Here is a 19,288-nt window from a genome sequence, read left to right as displayed (position 1 = left end):
AAAACCAGAAGTACATTATTGTGGTATCTGCACCATCAGTCTACGTCTTGTTTAACTTTCCCTTTTAGGCTGAAAGCCTGCTTGCGCTTAACCTTAGTACAATACAGCTGCATAAATTAGTATTTTGAGTAGTTCTGAGTCAAGCGATTTATAAAAACAAGGGTGGTAGCTGCAGATACTTCTTCGTTCTCCCTAGCACCTCAGGTAAGTTCAAAGTTGACATCATATTTGAATAATTTGCCCATGAAGCTTTCAACAAGGACTTGCTTCCATATGCAGAGATTTATTCCAGAATTGTATTATTTTGGCCTGGTCTCTTTTCCTCAAATAATTGTAGGACAGGTTTTTTTGTCTTTCCTGCCTAAACTGAGCATCTGGAACTGCTTGCTCTCTACCTTCAGAAATGAAAAAAAAATGTGTGTGGATAGGTTTTGGTTTCTCTGACTTACAGTAGTGTCTGTTTTAGGCTCTGAGTATCTATTTTGTAAATAGCAAAAAGTAGACTTGGTTAGAGTTTTTGAAAGCAGAAACAGAGTCTTAAAGGTCAGTCACTTCAGAAGCATTCATTTTTCCTTAAAATATCCCATTATGCAATTTTAAAGCGTAAACAGGCCAGAAATAAGTGTTTATTCATCAACACAGGGCTACAGGCTAAGGAAGAGACTGAAAGCTACGAATTTGCATGCTGGGACTGGTGTTTATAGTAGTGACTTTGAACTATGTTGCACCACTTCTGAGTGCTTTATTGATTTGAATATTTCAGATAATGGTGCTTGTACATCAGAGAAGCCTGTTGAGGGTTAATTCTTAAGCTTTCAAAGCATTTTATTAAAAAAATTCAGGGAGCTCTGATTTCTGATAAAATGCAGTGATAAGTTCTGATTAAAACACTAAATTATTATGATGTTCTCTTGTAGCACGCGTTTCTGACTCAGCTCATGAAGGGTACTAATGTGGCCGAGTGAGATTTAGATTGAGGTGTTTAGGTTTCTTGGTTCACACTTTTTTCCATTAGAAATCTCTAAAATGGTATAAGATATGAAATGCATATGTCATATTTATACGTTTTAGTTACACAACTGTAACACAACTGAACTTTGCACACAAAATTGATAGCATGAAATATTAATTTAATTTAAACCAGGAATTTTAGAGCTCTTATGTGTGTGTGAGACAGCGGCTTTGTGGGAGCGCAGGGTACTCTAGAGTACGGTGGCTATACTGAAAACCTTTAAATCAACAGGAGCATTCAGAAGAGTAGAATAGACCAGGTATATCCATTGGGGCTGGTCTCTCTTTTACCCCCCCCCCCCCCCCCCCCGCCCTGTCTGGGCTTAAGTACACTTCTCCTTTTCACCTGTGTGCCTTTTGAACTTCCATGTCATTCTGTGTAAACATGACTTAATTCTACTTCAGTTTGGGTGCTGGGGAACGATCCCTTTTGCCACTCACCTGCTCTTACTAATGACATAAAGGTCTGAAAGAAAGTTAAGTGTTCTGCCTTTGGCCTTAGGGGTATGGGCTTATGACAAAGTAGAAATAGCGGCAGTTGGAGGGAGGTTGAAAGGCACTGCCTTTAGGTAGTAGCTTGTATTGCTAGTAGAAAGGTTTTTGGTTTTTTTTTTTTTTTTTTTTTTCCAGAAAACATAAATTGTTCCAGTGGCTTGGCCCTACCCCAGTGTACCTTTTTGAAACAGTGATCTTGATGTAAGTGAGGGCTGAAGCAGCTCTCTCCTATTATGGGCAGATTGCTCAATGGCAGAAACTAAATGTCTGTAAAATACTGTTTCATAAGTCCTTATAATCAAAATTTGAATGGAGAAATTGCTTCCTTATAGTTTGTTGCCTTTGTAGTGCTGTGTATGTGTGCAGAGGCAGTGAATGAGGCTTAAGAAACTGCCTTACAAATATAGGGTTTCTCAAAAGTAGCACGAATTAGTTCTCGTCAACATCCTTTGTGTTTGGTGCTCTCTTCCAGTATCAGTAGGATGTGATATCATCTAGGGAAAGTTCTGTATGCCTCAAGTTATGAGTTTGGAAGCCTCTTCTTACGGGAATGGTACATTTTATTTGCAGGTTTCAAAGTTGGCAAAGAAACCACAGCTGCTAATAGTCTCTGCTATTGATCAGGAATGTGACATGGAACCCAGAGTTAGATACTGCCTTTCTGAAGTAACCTTGTGTCCCTAACTAGGTTCTTGAGAAAAGTATTTTTCCATGTTTTGATGAATTCCTCAATAACTTCTCTGTTACTGTATGCATTCTTGGTTGTGTCACAAGTGTGGTGTTCAAAACCTTGGAGACCTTGGCTGACCAACAACTCAAGAAGCTAGTTGCACTTTTCCAGGGGTGGTTTATTCTTGAGACTCTTCTTATATAAGACAGGATAGAATTTGTGGATCCTGTTAATGGCTTGAGTCTAGCTCTACATTGACATCAAGTCCACAATTTTATCTTTAAATCTAAGGCATCCCATGAGAGCAGTTTTTTCTACAGATTTTGTTCAGGTACACCTAGCAGAATGAAAATCGTACTCTTACACTCATTTTTTGTCTTGGAAGGTTGTCCTAATGTAAGTTCAGTGTTGTTTTTTAATGAGCATATAACTACATTGTCTTGTGATGCTCTTCTGTAATAATCCAACAATAACCAGTGTTGCGATTGACCTGGATGAAATTTGTTGTTTTTTCTTCAAGCATGTTGGGTTAAACGTGTATCTTTTTCTTTATTATGTTGTTTTGTAATCTTTGTGAAAGGATGACTTGATCAGCAATTTGGGACACCTGCGTGATGGTTTTTTGATTCAAAATAGTTCTAATAAAGGATTTTATGGTTGGAATTACAGTCCACATATTGAAATGAAGTTAGTGTTTGTTAGGTCCAGGATTAGGCAGGACTATCTCAAATGATTAGTTAATGTCTTACTGTGTGTGAGGCCTAAGAAGCTTAAGTTTTCAGCAGTAAGACAATAGCATCCATTATTTCTCAGGTTGAGTCATGAGAGTTTAACGTGGATATCTTTGCCAGATAGGAACAACATATTCGATTTTTGGAATCTGCACTGCCTCAGCAACTTCTGATTGTAATGTCTGCACTGTTTCACATTTCAGAGATATTCTGCATGTGTGCTTCACCCAGTGTGTCCTCACCAACTGCCCTGAGGGTCACTAAACAGCCTCATCTGTGCTTATCCCCTTCAATATTGATCTGATGCTACCCTTACCAACTCTTACTGTAGCAGAATTCAAAGACTACACGCGAGGCTAAAGTCCTGCTGTGCTTAGTGTTGTATGTTTTGCCTCATTAGAGATAAGAAACTGAGGTACGGCATCGTTAATTACCTGAAAGCAAGTAGGAAGTCTGTAGTTGGGATCAAACGCATGTTTCTCTATTTACTGCAACATTAGACTGAGTTTCTGTAGTTGCACAACTCCTAATAAAACAGGTTTATAAGATAGAAGCAAGATTAGTAATTCCCTGGGAAACTCCTTTAGTTTCTCTGCAATTGATATTGACTGAAAGTATATCCAAGTGAAAACCTTTCGTTCTTTCAGATCTGATAGATCACAGTCATTGTTGCTTTGTTTTTTTTAATACTGCTTTTGCTGGTATTTGTATTTTGAAGCAAATAACTGAATTTTGACAAAAGTGTGGGAGATGAAGGCCCAGAAGGCCAGCATCCATTTCTAGATTTGGGTGATAAGACATTGAATAGGTTAATATTTGCCTTGTTATTAAATCTTTGAAAGCCAGATTAATTTTTATTGAAAGACAAAAAAGCTACCAAAAGCCTCTTGATCAGCCAAGGACTTTTTGCATTGCTCTTTATGAAGTTGGCTTGCCTGTTTTAATATGCTTTCTGTGATGCTTGTGACAGTACCATAAGGCAAAAGTAACTTTCTAGTTTAGCCACAGTGACAAGTGTATCTTTATTAATAAAGATTTATCGTTGTGTAAGTCTTCTCACTTCCTCGGTCTTTTTTTTTTTGTCATATTCCAATATTCAGAGATTGCTGGCAAATGTCTGCTGTGTTGGAAAGTTCCTGCTGTAAGAGGTTCTGCTGTAAGAACACCCATAAATCATCCAGTTCTTTGGCAGTGTCTTTGCTACATGAGATGTCCCTGATAAATTAGATAAGTTCATGAATGGCAATGCAAATAATTCCATAGTAGGTAATGTTTGTTCTAGCCCGTGCTAGGCGTGACGAGCCTCGAACTAAACCTTGTCTATCGTGACAGTTAACTAGCTTCACTTATTCTGAGACTCCTTACAACAGAGATGATACAGAAGATTTCTGTAGCTGCATTGAGTGAATCTGAGGCCAAGAAAGCTTTAATCAATCCTGTTGTATCAGATGATTTAACTTCTCTGAGTGCTCTTAATTTTGTGTGTGTATAGCCTTTTCCTGTCAGCAGCCAGACACGTATGTGGTGTACAATTAATCTGTGCATCTGTACTAAACCCAACACGCCCTGTAGGCACTGAATCATAGTCCTCGAACAGATGAGTACTATGGCACCACGTGATAGATCCACTTACTTCCTAGAAGGCATGCATCTATGGGGCATGTATGCGCACTTTCGTTTGTACCTCTTGCTGCGCTGGAGCTTGCTTCTGGGCTTCTGTTATACAATTCTGGTAACTCTTTTCCAGATACTGTGTTTCTGAAGAGCTCAGGAGTCCCTGCCTTTCATTTTGTTCAACAAAAACCACGTATGTGGCACTGCCTACGCCCTGGTTGCATGTTGTGGTAAGGGCCCTGTGGGTTTCTCATGAAGGAGCAGCCGAAAGCACGCTCCACCTGTAGAGCAACTCTCTCATCACATGGTTTGAAAGCCCTTTGCTGATGGAGTCCCTCATCTAAATTTGGAGATTGCAGTAGCTAGGCATCTTAATTTCAACTCTGCTTACGCTTATTAGTACCATTTATGCCTGTTGTTCTATTACCCTTGAAATCTGTGGTTCTCGGACTTTGAATGCCTGAAGGTATGTACAGTGCTTGTACTGATGATACTCTTGTTGCGTGTGCTTGCATCCCCTTGCAAACTTAATGGTAAGCGGACAAAGGGAAGCTGCTGCATATGCATGTCTTTTGTTGGAGTTTTACTTATGTACAGCAATTTTGTGTCTGTTGGAATTACACTGGATGTGACTACAATGTGAATTTTATGCTATGTGAATTCTGTGTAATATAGTGCTTCCTGTATGTATTTAACTTCGGGTTTCTGGCTGCATTTTTTTTCATGAAAAATGGTACTGCAGAATCTGTTAATCTTCAAGTAAGTCTTTGTAGCCTTAGAGTAGCAACAAAGCTTTGCAGTGTGACAAGTCTGTAAATAAAAGTAGCTGTGTGATTTTTTTTTTTTTTAATTTTCTTTTTTTTACTTGACTGCTGTTCCAGTGTAAAGTTTGATTTGAAAAGGATGAACTGACTCCCTTGTTGCAGTCTCTAGAACGTGTATATGACTATTTGAATGTTGGTGTTTGTTATTTCACTTCAGCAGAAAAATATAAGACTTGTTCTTAAATGCTCCCTTTGTTACTCCAAATACAGGGTAATATAGAAAAATTGTTGCACTCCTATTTTGACTGAGGTTGTAACGTGCACATTAAATGTAGGAAAAATGCCTCTGGAGATGATGGCATCTTGTGCTCTCTCAATACAGACCTAAATGGGAGGATGTGAGAGTGTAAGAATGGCTGAAAGTTCATCAGATTTCCTGTGCAGAAATAGGAGTCCAGTTGCCTTTAATGTCTCTCTAGTGAGAAGCGGATGTAAAAGCTGAGATAGTCTGCAGACAACCATCTGAGGGTGAGACTTCCTACTCAAGGTCTCAAATGTAAGCCCTGCAGTATCTTTTTTTTTTTTTTTAAGTAAATATTGGATCCTAAAAAGATCATTCTGACTGCTTAAGCTAAGAGCTTAAACTATTTACACATCAGATAGAGAAAGTTAGGTACTGTAAACATGGCTAAGAGCTGGAAGTAATGCCTGCCTCTCTGTGGACTGGATAACAAGCTTGTCTAAATCCAGCTGATTAGGTAACGGGGAAAAAAGAGGATGTATTGACCAACTACCCAGATCCAGGGCTTCATGGTATCTCTGCTCCCCTGCCCCTTCAGAGTTTTTAAATGGCAGACTTTTTGGCATAATAACCTACTGATTGTAGCATAAGGGAAACCTAATTCTAATGTCTATTTGAGGAGTCTTGAATTCAACATCTACTTGTAAGCCAGGCTGGTGCCTTGCTCAGCTGAAGCTGGGACACTTTATTGGGGTTTAAGGGGTGGTTTCAGGAAAGACTAATCGCAGCAGAACCCGGTGAGAAGGAATTTTTATGGAGTGAGAAAGTCTTTGGGTTTAGTCTTTGCTTACAATAGATCTTTGTCCAATGGAAGTCTTAAACTGTTCTTGGAGTTGGGATATGCAACTTCGGTCCTCTCATTACAAGCCTGAACTTACTGAAGAGTTCACATAGATTACAGATACCTTTAGATGTTAAAGTAGGCTCTTTGAAAGCAGTCCTGCTGATCTGCTGGTTCTGGTCGCACAGGGACCTTCTTTTGTTGTGCCTCTGTAGACAGTAGAAAAACTAGGACTGGTCCGATGTTCGTTCCATGGGTTAATTCGTGGTTTCTACAGTGTAACTCAGTCCCTCAGTCAGGTATTGTGTATTCAAGGAGCAAACATATATTAACGGAGATCTGGGGTGTAAAGATATGTGGCATCTGTACTTCAGAATGAAGAAATTGTCCCAAGTTTTGCCAGCTTACAAGTCAAAGCATTCATATCAGTAACTTGCTCTGGACATTTGATTGACAGAATTATCATAGCTTTTGCAAGGATTGCGCATTTCTGACTAACTTTTTATAAGTTACACAATCTAAACTGAAGTGTCCTCCTCCTTTGTGTTATATTGAGAATAGCCTCTCACCAGGAGTAGGAAAAGATTACTCTTACTTCAGTCTGCGTGTAACTGTATGTACCTGCCCTTTTCACCCTGCTATGGAAACCTGTACCATAACTAGTCTGGATAACATGTCATCTGTGTCCTGCCTCTTCATCTCTGAGCTGAGTCACTCTGAGGGCTTGAGTCACTCTAAGAAGCAGCTCTATTTTAAAGAGGAACTGAAAAAAATATTGGTTATCTTTTAAAGTCCTGCCTCAAATATATTCTTGACTGCCCACAGTGAAATAATCTGTCTTATATTAGAGTATTCAAATGATTGGCATCATTACAGTTCCACATTTGTCTTTGAAATGGAGGAATATGCTCGTTGTATGGTTAAATGGAATAGGTATTTAGCAGTTCTAGTTTCTTGTTTTATACAAGAGCTATATTCTTCCTACTGTTGCATTTACAGTAAATATTGGCATAGGTTCCTGAGCTCCCAGAAGCTGGCTGAATGAGGGCTTGAAGGTAAGAGATGGTCTGATGGAAACTCCTGAAGGGTGTGCAGACGCTATTCCCAATTGTAATTAATAAATAATTTAAAAAGCTGATAAGGATACTCCTCTTCTAAGATTCAGTCCTTCTGTAATACTTATTTTGTTATTTTGAAAACCTGTGTTTTTGAAGGAAGTTACTAAACCATGCAACAATACTGAGCTCAAAATATCAAGTCCAATGTTTGAAAGCTGAGGTATGACACTAATAGGAGAAAGTGTTCACAGTTGGAAATCCTTTCTATGAGTTTGAAGTAATTAACAGAGGAGAAGCTGGTCAGTGTTCTGTTTGGCAAATTACACTTAAATGAATGCATTGTTTTGGACTGATACTACTGGAAACCTGTGTCAGATGTGTTGCTATGGGGACAAGGGAAGTGAGTCCTTTCCACCTCTGTCTTTGCAATTCTTAATTAACTGGACGATCTTCATTTAAGCACAAAATTAGCTTCTAGTACATGAACATGTTTTGATGTTTTCCAGCTCAAACCTGTAAGAAATATCATATTTGACTCCTGTAACTGATGATGTTCTGGTGAATGAAGAAAAGTAATAATTTGATGTTGCAAATGCTCAGAGTATCTCGTGAGTGTTATGATGTTACATGGAAGCAGAGCTGAGCAGTCTTTGGGAAGCAAATTGTTTTAACTTTGTAATATGTCATAGCATCATTGTTATTAACTGTATGATGTACAGTTGAAGCTCAAACTATTGAGTTTTAGTGTCATTATTTTGATCTTAAACACTCAGTTTCATTGCTGTCCTGCAAATAAAGGAATGAGAACTTACTTTTTCAGCTGGCTAGAAGTAAACTACTGGGGATTTTTTTTAATAGTTCTCTGACCACAAATTCCTCAAATCACAGTAGAATTTCTTCTTTCAATTGAAAATTAAAGTTTTGGCAATATATGTTTGTAAGGGGGGAAAAAATAGTAGGTATCATTCTCATGAGGGATAAAATTCTCAAACAAGTTTTGTTTGCCATGGAACTATCTGTGAATTCTAGTATTTATAGGTTTTCCTGGTTTTGTAGGACACTGGATGTGTTGCTTTCTGGCTCTTTTTTCATAGCTGCCTTACTGTGAAGAGTAGCCCATCAGAAGCTCTGCAGGGATTATTTTGACTGCTCAATTTGTGTGCAATCTTATGTCTGGCAACAGAATTCTTTGTAAGCTACCATAAGCCTTCTGACACTTAGTTATCTTTGATTTTTTTTTTTTTTTTTTTACTCTGTTTTGTATACTCTGCTTACAGAGTTTTGTATACTCTGCTTTTCAGCTCTGTCTTAACCTGTTGATGGGTTGTTGTCACTAGCACTCTGTTACGATCTGTGTTGGGCAGGATACATCACCTTAAATCCCTGTTGCTGTTTCTTCTGCACTTTCTATGTTTTGGGCTAAGCAAAGTCAAGCACAGGCAGAGATGATGTTTGTAACGTGATTTTTAAATGCAGTTCATATCTATACAACAGTGTTGGGTATACAGGATAGGTGGAGTTACTCCTACATGTACTTTAGACAAAGCTTTTGAGTTGAAATAACCTGCATGTTAAGTTCTAAAATCTGTATTTCTCTGGGATTTTGAAGAAGCTGTGTGTTACCAATCAGAGGAAATTAAATGGCATCTCAGGCCACCACGAATGGTCACCCCGGTATTGTCCTTGGGAGGTGAGTGTTTGAGTGGAGCAGGCAGAGAACTGGAGCACAGGTTATTGGGTCAGCAGTCAAGGGTTTGTGCAGAATTTAAGGAAATGTTCTGACCTCTGTTTCCCTCTGCATTTCAACCCTGATTCATCCCTCTTACCCGCTGGTGAAGACTTACAGCCAACTCTGACTCAGGGCTTATCTTGGCTATGAGTGGCACTCTTGCTTTAATGGAGGGAAAGGCTGGAAAATTATTTGAGAAAACTTGAAGCCCCTATGTAGAAACTGCTGTGTCTGGCAATAACCAGCTGTTTTGCCACAGTGTTTCAGCAAACTGTTTTGCGTGGAGTATGCTGAATCTCTCAGTAAAACCTATTGACCTCTGTGTTACTGCCTTTACCATTCTCTCCTGAGAATGTAGCCGTTAATAAATTTCTCAGAAGTGTTCTTCCTTGTAGCTCAAATGAGTGCAAGACTCAGAGGCTTGGGAAGCAGTGACTGTGATTCCGCCTGTTGAAACACGTACATTAGAGAAAAATGAACACCGTGCCATTAACAGAAGACTCTTTGCATCTTTATGGTTAATAGTTTTCTTGAGTATGAATTTTCTACAGAGAACAAGATTTAATCAGGTGTTGTACTTCAGAGTTTAATTCCACCTTCCCCTTAAGTGACGAAACTAATGAAGTAAGGGATGGTCGCTTAAATGAATAGTGAAGTCTCCCTAATTTACCAGGAACAAGTAGGTTTATTGTCTGCTTCCTTCTTTTGAACTCATCCTACAAAGCTATGCCAACACAGTGTGTGGAGGGCAAGCAAGGATATCTTCTGAGAATGAGCTTACCTGCTATTCTCATTAGCCTGTCAAAGAAACAGTGTTAATTTACTCCACAAAGGTCTGTTGAAATAAGAAAATTAATTTTTGAACAAATATTGACTGAAAACTAAGATGGCAGCTACTTAGTTTTTCTCAGCTGTGTTATTTATACCGTAGGTTACAGTTTGGGGATCTGTTATTTAAAGAGAGGAGGAAAAAAAAAAAAAGGAAAAAAGTTCTTTTTACGGGTTTTATCAAGTGAACCAGATTAATCTAAAGCACGTATAAGGAATTGTTGCCTTGAAGGCTGGGGGTATCTTCCAAAGGGACCATGTCTGCAGCTTTCTGCGCATGTCCCTGGTTGCTCCTGGCCAGTGCCTCTCTGCAGCAGCCTCTTTCCTCTCCATTTCCTCCTGTCAGACCAGACTTCTTTCTTTGCCCAGGCTGGGAGATCATGTAGTTCCTCTGCACGCAGATGTTTCCATGATCCCTCCAGTCCACTGTACCTACTGCTGTTTTGCCACATTGCCTTTTCCCACACAGAATTCCTACGCAGCTGTAGTTGCTGGCACGTGCTTCCCGTTCTCCCTTGAAGGCCAGTCTGCAGGAGTGGGATGTCAGGGAGGACCTGACATCTCCCTGCTCAGCATGGGAGATGCTGAGCAGCCAGGAGAGGGAGCAATGGAGAGCAGTGTGGGGCTGGAGGGGCAGAAGGGTCTCCAGCAGGCTGAGATACTGCTTTCAGTAAAACAAAAGCCTGCTTGCTACTTCAGGTAGTTATGAGGAAATGCAAACATTCAAATTTGGCAACAAGATGATATGCGAGTTGGTCCAGGGGAAGTGTGACGTGAGTTTTCTGTTTAATGCAATGATTGATCATGCTTGAAAAAAAAAAAAATATTCTGTGGTACTGAATAGGAAGCTTTTCATACTGTGGTGTAGCAGGGTAGAAGGAAGTATTTTTGTTGAGCGTGTTGAAGGAAATTGCACATGTTGCAATTGCATAAATGGTCACTCAGGCAGCAGAACTTTGAAATCCTCTTACCAGGCTATAGACAGTGACAGTGCCACTCTGCCCACTGACTTACCAAGCAGCAGGTGAGTATAAGACCTTATGGCTTCCATTCAGAAGGTTTTAACTGAATTGTGAACTCTATACAGTTCCTTGGCAAGAGGACCAAGAATGAAAGCGACTGAAATAGCGTAGTGGAACAATTGTTAAAACAAAGCCTAGGCTATAACAAAGTGAATAAGGTGTCTTGGAAGTTTTTTAGATTTCCCTTTCTGCCAAGAGAGAGTAGTAGTGCTTCATACAACAACATTTGCAGGGAAAAAACCCAACATTAATTTGCCAGGCGCTTGCTTATCTTAGATACTGCCTTAAGACAGATTGGCAAGTGTTATCGTTGACTAACATTACTATTTGTTTTTACTTTTTCACTATCTGTTGCAATGATTTCCTTCAGTGTAGCTGCAAATAGAATCCCTTGATTTTATTTTATTGATTTTTATCAATAATAGTTATGGGTCCCTTCCAACTTGAGATCTTCTGTTTTCTATTTGTCAATTAAATTTTGCATAGTTACTCAGAGTCCTTGCTGTCTCTTCTTCTCCTGGCTGTGCTGTTCAGGTCACAAGGTTCTGTTGCAGAGGGGGAGTTGGGTGTGTGTGTTATCTTTTGATGATAATTTTAGTCACAGTGAAAACTATCCCCCAGCCTTGATAGTGCATAGCTCTTTCCCTTCCTTGCACTTTTCCCAAGCTGGGGCAAATCAATAATATTGTGGCCTTTGTGATTAACAAACATTTAACAAAAATATGCTGCTTTGCGGTGAAATTTCTAATGAGGATTATCTGATGTAAGAGGAGCTGCTAATAGCTGATTAAATACAAATTAACTCAGAATATTTCATGCCTCTTTAGCTGGATCTGCAAAAATCCTTAACATGACAAGGTTTTTATATTTCCAAAACAAGCTTATGCTAAAAACAGATGCATTGCAGAATGTGCTTGACTTTGCTGTAGAAGCAGAAAGAAAATTGTAGTACAAAATGGGAAGATCGCTCTTTAAAAGAAACCTTGATGTGACATATTGACAGGGTGGATTCTGGTACCAGGAACAATATCTGAAATAGGAACAACAGTGGTTTTACTGGAGACAAGTTAAGTGATGACACTGAAGTATTTAAATTAGCCAGAATCCCTGAAACAGAAGCTGCTTACAAAATCCCAAGTGGAAAAGGCTTATGAACCTTTCACCACAACAGAAAGGTGTCAGTTTTGGCCAGTTCATCATCCTATTACTATCCTAAAAAAGGTTTGCTATATAAACTTACTCTAAATGAACTCTCAACTCCCTTCTAATGCTTGCAGTAGATCTCAGTGCCTCATTTCCATAGGAAATGCTGTTGTCTCTCTGACCATAGAAATACTAATTTTCTAAACCCGAAACTTAGTTTTGAAGCAAGAAATCTAAGTAATCCTAGAGTAAATTCAGAAAGGTAAAAACCTGCCATTGGCCAAATTCATCTTTACTTGAAGAAAACTGTAGCAATGAAGCATTTTTCCCTGTGCACAATATATATGACACTGTAAATAAAACTTGGGCGGAGACCTACTTTTTTCTGCTGCAACGATGTGAAACTTGGCTCAGTAATGCAGAGATGTAATGCTCTATTTTTTGTGTGTGTGTATGTGTGCTATAACAGTGTAACTTAACTCAGTAATGCTGAGATGCAATGCTCTATTTCTGATGCTTGTGATCATGGATAGCTAATTGCCTTACTGACTCACCGAAGAGTTTGTAAGGATGCTTCTCCATTTGCTTGTAATGTCACTTCCATAAAGTCACAAGTGTTTTTGAAATCCGCATGTTTTATTTGCATTCCTAAAGAATTATGTAGGCTCCTTGGCATTGCAGGATTAACTTTGACTTGCCCCTGGTACTGGCTTATGTAATTGAAATACAGTGTATTGTTTATGTTTAATGGGATTCTTCTGTTTGTTCAGATTCTGAAGACGAGCTGCTGCATCGGCAATCTGAGGGAGGGAGTTCTCTGTTAAGACTGCAAGAAGATACTGCCAACTGGTAAACACTTCCTTAGGTGTTTTTGCTTGTAGAATGTTTCTTTGTTTTCCATAATATTTTAGGCCAAGGAGTATAAAGTATTCTGGTCTATTGAAAGCAAGAAGTAGCTCATGCAATTTTTTTTTTAATTAACTGTAGTTTACCAGACAAAAGGCTTGGTAGCAGTGGATAAGGTGGGCATTTATATTGGAATACGAAGTGATTAAATTCCTGCTCTCACAGTAGGAGGAAAAAGACTAGCCTTTTTTCTGTAGTGGGATGTTAAACATTGTCTATTTGCCCTTTCCACTGAGACTAATACAATGTGTCTGTACCTCTTACCAGATAAAGACTATTTGAAGTGGGATAGTGCAAACACTGAAACTTCAGATCTGATGCTTTATGGCCTGGAGAGAGAAAAAAGAAAACTAACGAAATCCAGTTTAGAAGTTGAACATGGCTAACCATGCTAATTGGGTGTCCAGGTGCTTTGAAAGATGCCATTAATGTGCTTGTAATTATTCTATGGGTGTTTGAAGCATAATTTTCACTGAAAATAATATGTGATACTAAAACTAAGGTTGTATTGTAGTTTACAGGCATTTGAAGTCATCTGTAGGTTGCCTGTAGGTTCAGAATGGTAAAAGGATCATCAGTGAAGAGCTATGACCACTTAGTAGCAGTTTACCAGCCCATAAGTTAAGACATTGAGCTATGCTATTACAGGGCAATCACAAAGAAACATGAGAATTTAGGACATTTGAGTATGTCTTGACATAGCTAAATCATATGCACATTGATAGTAGGCACCAGATTTACAGCTCACTTCTCAAATACTTAATGTTGTAAATAAAGTAGCAGTCTTCAGTACGGGGGAAGACATTCACAAAGTTGTAAACTAAATATGCATTCAGTTTACCCTTGTGATTATACCTTGCTATATATCTTACATAAAGCTTGAGTCCTACCTTTCTGTTTACTGCTCCTTTTTGAGATACAGGGCTAGGTAAACTCGTGTCAGGAGACAGTGCTTAGCCTGGAATGGGGTGATGCAGCTGGGTCCAATTATAACATTGTAATTACCTGATAGTAATTTTTAGGTTAATCTATCAGATTATTCTGATCATATATGATGTGAATAAATAATGTATGTCTGTCACTAAATTTGAGTGCATAACTTGCCCTGTACAGAAAATTGAAAAGATCATTAGCCTAGCAGTGAGGGTTGCTCCATCCATTTCCCTGCTTCAACTTCCCTTCCCACCCGGTCATCCCCCACCCCCACCTGAGACTGAGAAGTTTATCAGGATGGCCATGCTGAGTGAAACTAGGTAATTCTAGAAAGTAGCTCTTTGCCTGCTACTGTGGTAAAGTATTTGTCTTAATTCAGCATTTCCTTTAGGACTGAGCAGTGCTTTTTAGCTCAGGGGTAGTGCTGCACAAACTCTTATCCAGCATTAACTTTGGTCTGGGAATCATAGAATGGTTTAGGTTGGAAGGTACCTTGAAGATCATCTAGTTTCAACCCCCCTGCCGTGGTCAGGGACATCTTCCACTAGACCAGGTTGCTCAAAGCCCCATCCAACCTGGCCTTGAACCATCTCCAGGGATGGAGCTTCAACAACTTCTCTGGGCGATTTGGTCCAGTGTCTCACCACTCACCACCCTCACAGTGAAAAATTTATTCCTACTATCTATTCTAAACCTACCCTCTTCCAGTTTGAAGCCATTCCCCCTCATCCTGTCACTACATGCCCTAGTAAAAAGTCCTTCCCCAGCTCTCTGATATGCCCCCTTTAGGTACTGGAAGGCTGCTGTTAAGGTCTCCTTAGACCCTTCTCTTCTCCAAGCTGAAAAACCCCAACTTTCTCTGCCTGTCTTCATAGGAGAGGTGTTCCATCCCTCTGATCATCTTGGTGGCCCTCCTCTGGACCCGCTCCAACATGTCCACATGTTGGGGGATGCAGAGCTGGGTGCGGTACTCCAGGTGGGGTCTCAACAGAGCAGAGGGAAAGACATCAGCTGAGAGCCTACTGAGCTCTACCACATTTTAGACCTGACCCAGGTCTCATCTCAGTTTCTCAACTCTGGAAAGGTGCTGAAAAGAGAATGTGACACATGAACACTGCGTCCTGTGGGGCAGTGTGTCTGGGTCTTGTTGGGATAGAAATATTGAGCCAGCTGGACCTTGGTGTGGTGCAGACTAGCCCAAATGGCTGTGTAAGACATGGGTGCCTGTGTTGTCCAGGCGGTATTTCTTTTGGTTATGATGTTTCAGCTCTCCATTATCACGACACTGAAGGACATAACATTTTAGTGTTTGCCCTGTTTTTGTTTTATTAGCTTTTCTTTTTCATTACATTAACTTACTCGTATGGGATTATTTTTCCAGAGTATTAGTCATTCAGAAAAGATCTTGATAATTATCTCCTGGGTTTGTGTATAATCTCTGATAATTATTCATTATTATTTTATAGCTTTATCTCATATGCAACTTGAATGTGGCTGCTTGCTTGAAGATTTAAAAATCTTTCCATGTAACTTAGGATTGTTCCCCTGTAACTATGATGGGGAGATGTTGTGAGCAAACTGATTAACATGTTGTGGAGTCACTGTTCTAGCACTGATATTGCACTGGTTGTGGATTAACAGGTTTTATGTTTAGTGCTAACTTTAATAAATATGAAAACACGTTCATTATTATGTTTGCAAAGTGGAAGCAAATGCATACCTGTCATTTTCTTACTAATATTGAGAACGCTTTGTTGTGGCTTGTATAGCTCTTATGAGAGCTTATAGGAGTTATTTGTGTGGCTGACACATTTTTAAACGTTCTCCTTCCTTGTGAGGAGAATCTTTAACATCTCTTCGGCCATGATTTCAGTCTTTTAGTGCAAATCTCTTAATATGTGCTAAACTTAAAAAGAGCAAGAAAGCTTGTTTCTAGTTGTCCCCGTAGCTGTCTGCATACAAAAGGTTAGAGTTAGAAGTGAAGGACCTCATTCAGGAGAGATCCCGTGTTGAGTAAGGCCATATTGCGTATGTTATGGACTTCTGTATGGCTTTGGCTGTCTGGGAAGTTTATATAAAGCCAAATGTGCTGCAAGAAATATAAAGCAAGGTTCTGTTTTGTTTGCTTGATGCTAAATGTTTCCTCTATTAAATGAGGAAATAGGTGTTAAAAATGTGCAGCTTTTAATGTGTGCTTTCAGAAGGATTTTTTTTTTTTTTTTGTGAAAACCCATGTAACCAACATAGAAAGCGGTGAAGTTACAAATGTTTCTGGGCAACTTGAAAAGCTTTTACCACAGAGCCTACAAGATACCAACAGTGGGGTAAAAGAATAATCTGTCACAATGAGGTTATATACTGTAAATACATGAAGAAAGATTAATGTCTTTCTGACAACTGAAACCACTTTTACTTCCCATTTGTGCCACAAGTTAAAAACAGTCTCTTTTGCTAGTGTTGCTCTTAAGTATATTGCTGTAGGTTTGCCTATAAATTATATTTGCAATTCTGCTGAGCTTCTTGAATTGATTTGTCATCCACGTGAAAGTGGGTTTGCTGAAATGGTTCTTAGTATATGGAGGTTAAGTACTTTTTGTGTTTTTGACACTCACTATAAATATTTTGGTAGAAATTCTGATCCAAGTTACTGCTGCTCTACCAGCATGCATTTATTTTGTATTAATGCTGGTATCTAAGGCAAGAAGGAGGAAGAGCTGACAGTTTTTTAGGCCAAACTGAGCTGTCTCTTACTTATTTGCTGTATTTTATCTTGGGGCTTGTTTAATGTGGCTGGATGCGGTAGCACGGGAATAGATTGAGGGGCTAAAAGCTCTTGTGCAATCCTCTGTTTTTTAAAGTCTAATAGTACATGTTAGAAATGAATGTAAATAATCTGCCTGTGCTGACACAATGTAATGTGGTATCTTTTCTCTCACGGTGGACCTAAAATTACTTAAAACCTTGAATGAAGGTGGTACTAATCTGCAAATGATCAGTGTTTTTGTTTTTTTTTTTTTTTTTTTTTACTGTAGTCAAGCAGAATTCAGCATAGAGCTCTTTCAAAATCTCATTCCTTTATAAGGAGTAGTCCTACTGCAACAGTTGGTAGAGTAAGTTTAAAAAGAAGTGAGTTTTTAATCTGGTTTAGTGGCTCATTTAGTAAACTGTTCTGCTTGAGACTTCAGCTATGCCAATTTGTTTATGAAGGTAAAACTGCTATTTTTCTCCACCTGTAAATTGTTGCTCAAGACAACATGAACTGTTTAATTCTGTTTGTCCAATAAGCATTCAAGTTGAAGACATTAATTTAAAGGTTGTTTTGACTTTTTGAAAAGTCACTTTTAAACAGACCAGCTAAATATGTAAACTTTTCTCATCAGAAAGATATCTGACCTGAAAAGCTGTGCTTGTTGGGACAGGTGACTGGACTTTCGTACTATGTTTTATGTGGTCTGTTCTATTAGGCTAATGTCAGATGTTGCTTATTCCATTTCCTGATTTGCAGAAAGACTCTTAAATGCTTCTTAAAGGATGTTTCTAGGTTTTGTTGTTTTTTTTTTTTGTTTTTTTTTTTTTTTAACTCTGTAGGGACTTGGACTGTTAATGTATAGTCCTTCAGATCTGGTTAAAATTCAGCTTACTGCTTGATCACATAACTGCAGTTTTATTATTTAGAATCATAGTGTATCTCAAGTTGGAAGGGATCCATCAGGATCATGGAGTCCAAATCCCTGCTTGTCACAGGACTACCTAAAACGAAACCATATGACTAAGAGCATCATCCAGATGCTCCTTGAACTCTGACAGGCTTGGTGCCATGACCACTTCTCTGGGGAGCCTGTTCCAGTGACCGACCACCCTCTCGGTGAAGAACCTTTTCCTAGTGTCCCATGTGAACTTCCCCTGATGCAGCTTGCCTCCTTTTAGCTTATTGTGGAATTAATTTTGGAAATTATTGAGCAGAAATAGTGTGCAGCTGTTGAGACAGTATCATTAAATTACAATGCAGGAATTAAGCCCTTGTTGTATGGCTCCTGTTTTGGGGAATTTTTTTCCTGACTGTTGGACAAAGCTGTTGAATACACACAGTGGTCCCTGAGAGCTGGGCCCAGGCATTCCCATGTTATGTCTCTTGTTTTTTACCCTACATTCTGTAGTTTTCATGCATGCTTCCATCTTGAATGCTACCCAATAAACTTTTGAAGTCACAGGTTAATATAACATAATTAGATTCTTCCTTTCTGGACAGATTGATGCAATTGTCCTGAGTATTCCTGTTTCCCATTTATACTGGGGCATCTAATCACCCGTGGTTTTCTTTGTATTAGAATAATCTCAGACTTCAGCTGAACAGTAATGTTCCAGTAGTAGATCTGAAAAGCTTTTTTTCCCCCTCTCTCCCCCCACTTTTAATTTTAGCTGAAGCTGTTATTACAGGTCTTTCCATGTAGGTGTGTAGGTGGAGCTCAAGGCACCCGTGGCAAGCTGGAGGTGCTTTCCAGAGTCTCAGTGCTATGTGACAGTTACTCTGGCTGGAGCAGAGCCCCTCTGATACTTCTTGGCAGAAATTACTGCTTGTCCCAAGGCTCTGTTGTGGTCACTCTTGCGCAGCATTGCTTCCTGGCTTTGTGCATGAGTTACATCTGCTGAGGCTTGCTTAGTTGGGGCAGTCCTGGGGACCCCGGGTGGCAGGAGGTTAAGCCAGCTGCTTGGGTATCCCCTGTAAACCTGCTCAGCCCTCGAGTCTGCGAGGAGCATGTGGCAGAACTTACTGCTGTTGTTTCCATAGAAAGGGCTTTTCAGGCTTTTTAAAAGCTAGTCTGTGTTCTTTGAAATCTGGAATAAGAGATGCATTGCCTCTGAGCCGTAGAGATGCTGTCTGTGACGCTTCTGTAGCTCTAGCCTCATCAGCTTAAGTCTAGATTAATTTTACACTTTTACGTGTTAAAGCATCAACTATGGCTTCAGCTCTCAGTTTCTGATACTGTTGAGGTACCAGTTTATGGTTGGAACTCACTAAAAAAAAAAAAAAAATAAAAAGATCTTTTGGGTAGTAAGTTACTCTCTTCTGTGGTTAGTTTCCTTTCATGATAAAAGTTCCTTTCTGTTGATATGACCTAGTGTAGTCCTGAGGAGAGTGGTTTACTGTGAGTGTAGAAATCTAAATTGTAACAAATAAGGACTCCCCTGTTCAAGTGTTACTGAACAGGGCTATAGGTCTTGGGGTTGCTCAGAGCTGATAATGCACTACTAATAATGTTGAATGGGAAAGCCCTTTTGACCTTTTCTTGTCTTTCTGTTT

General features: G+C 39.3%; 1 protein-coding gene across 1 annotated transcript in view; it reads left to right on the top strand.

Moving 5' to 3' along the window:
• The window catches only part of CYRIB (CYFIP related Rac1 interactor B), a gene marked incomplete at its 5' end in the record, with an annotated part of 78,717 nt that overhangs the window by 23,836 nt on the left and 35,593 nt on the right, over positions 1-19,288 (top strand). Inside the window, 2 exon segments of the mRNA XM_082479083.1 lie at positions 12,918-12,946; positions 12,952-12,996. Coding sequence (XP_082335209.1) covers positions 12,918-12,946; positions 12,952-12,996 — 74 coding nt within the window.

Source organism: Vanellus vanellus (assembly GCF_965231255.1).
Source record: "Vanellus vanellus genome assembly, chromosome: 2".
NCBI classification, from domain to species: domain Eukaryota; kingdom Metazoa; phylum Chordata; class Aves; order Charadriiformes; family Charadriidae; genus Vanellus; species Vanellus vanellus.
This window is presented reverse-complemented; position numbering and strand designations above follow the sequence as displayed.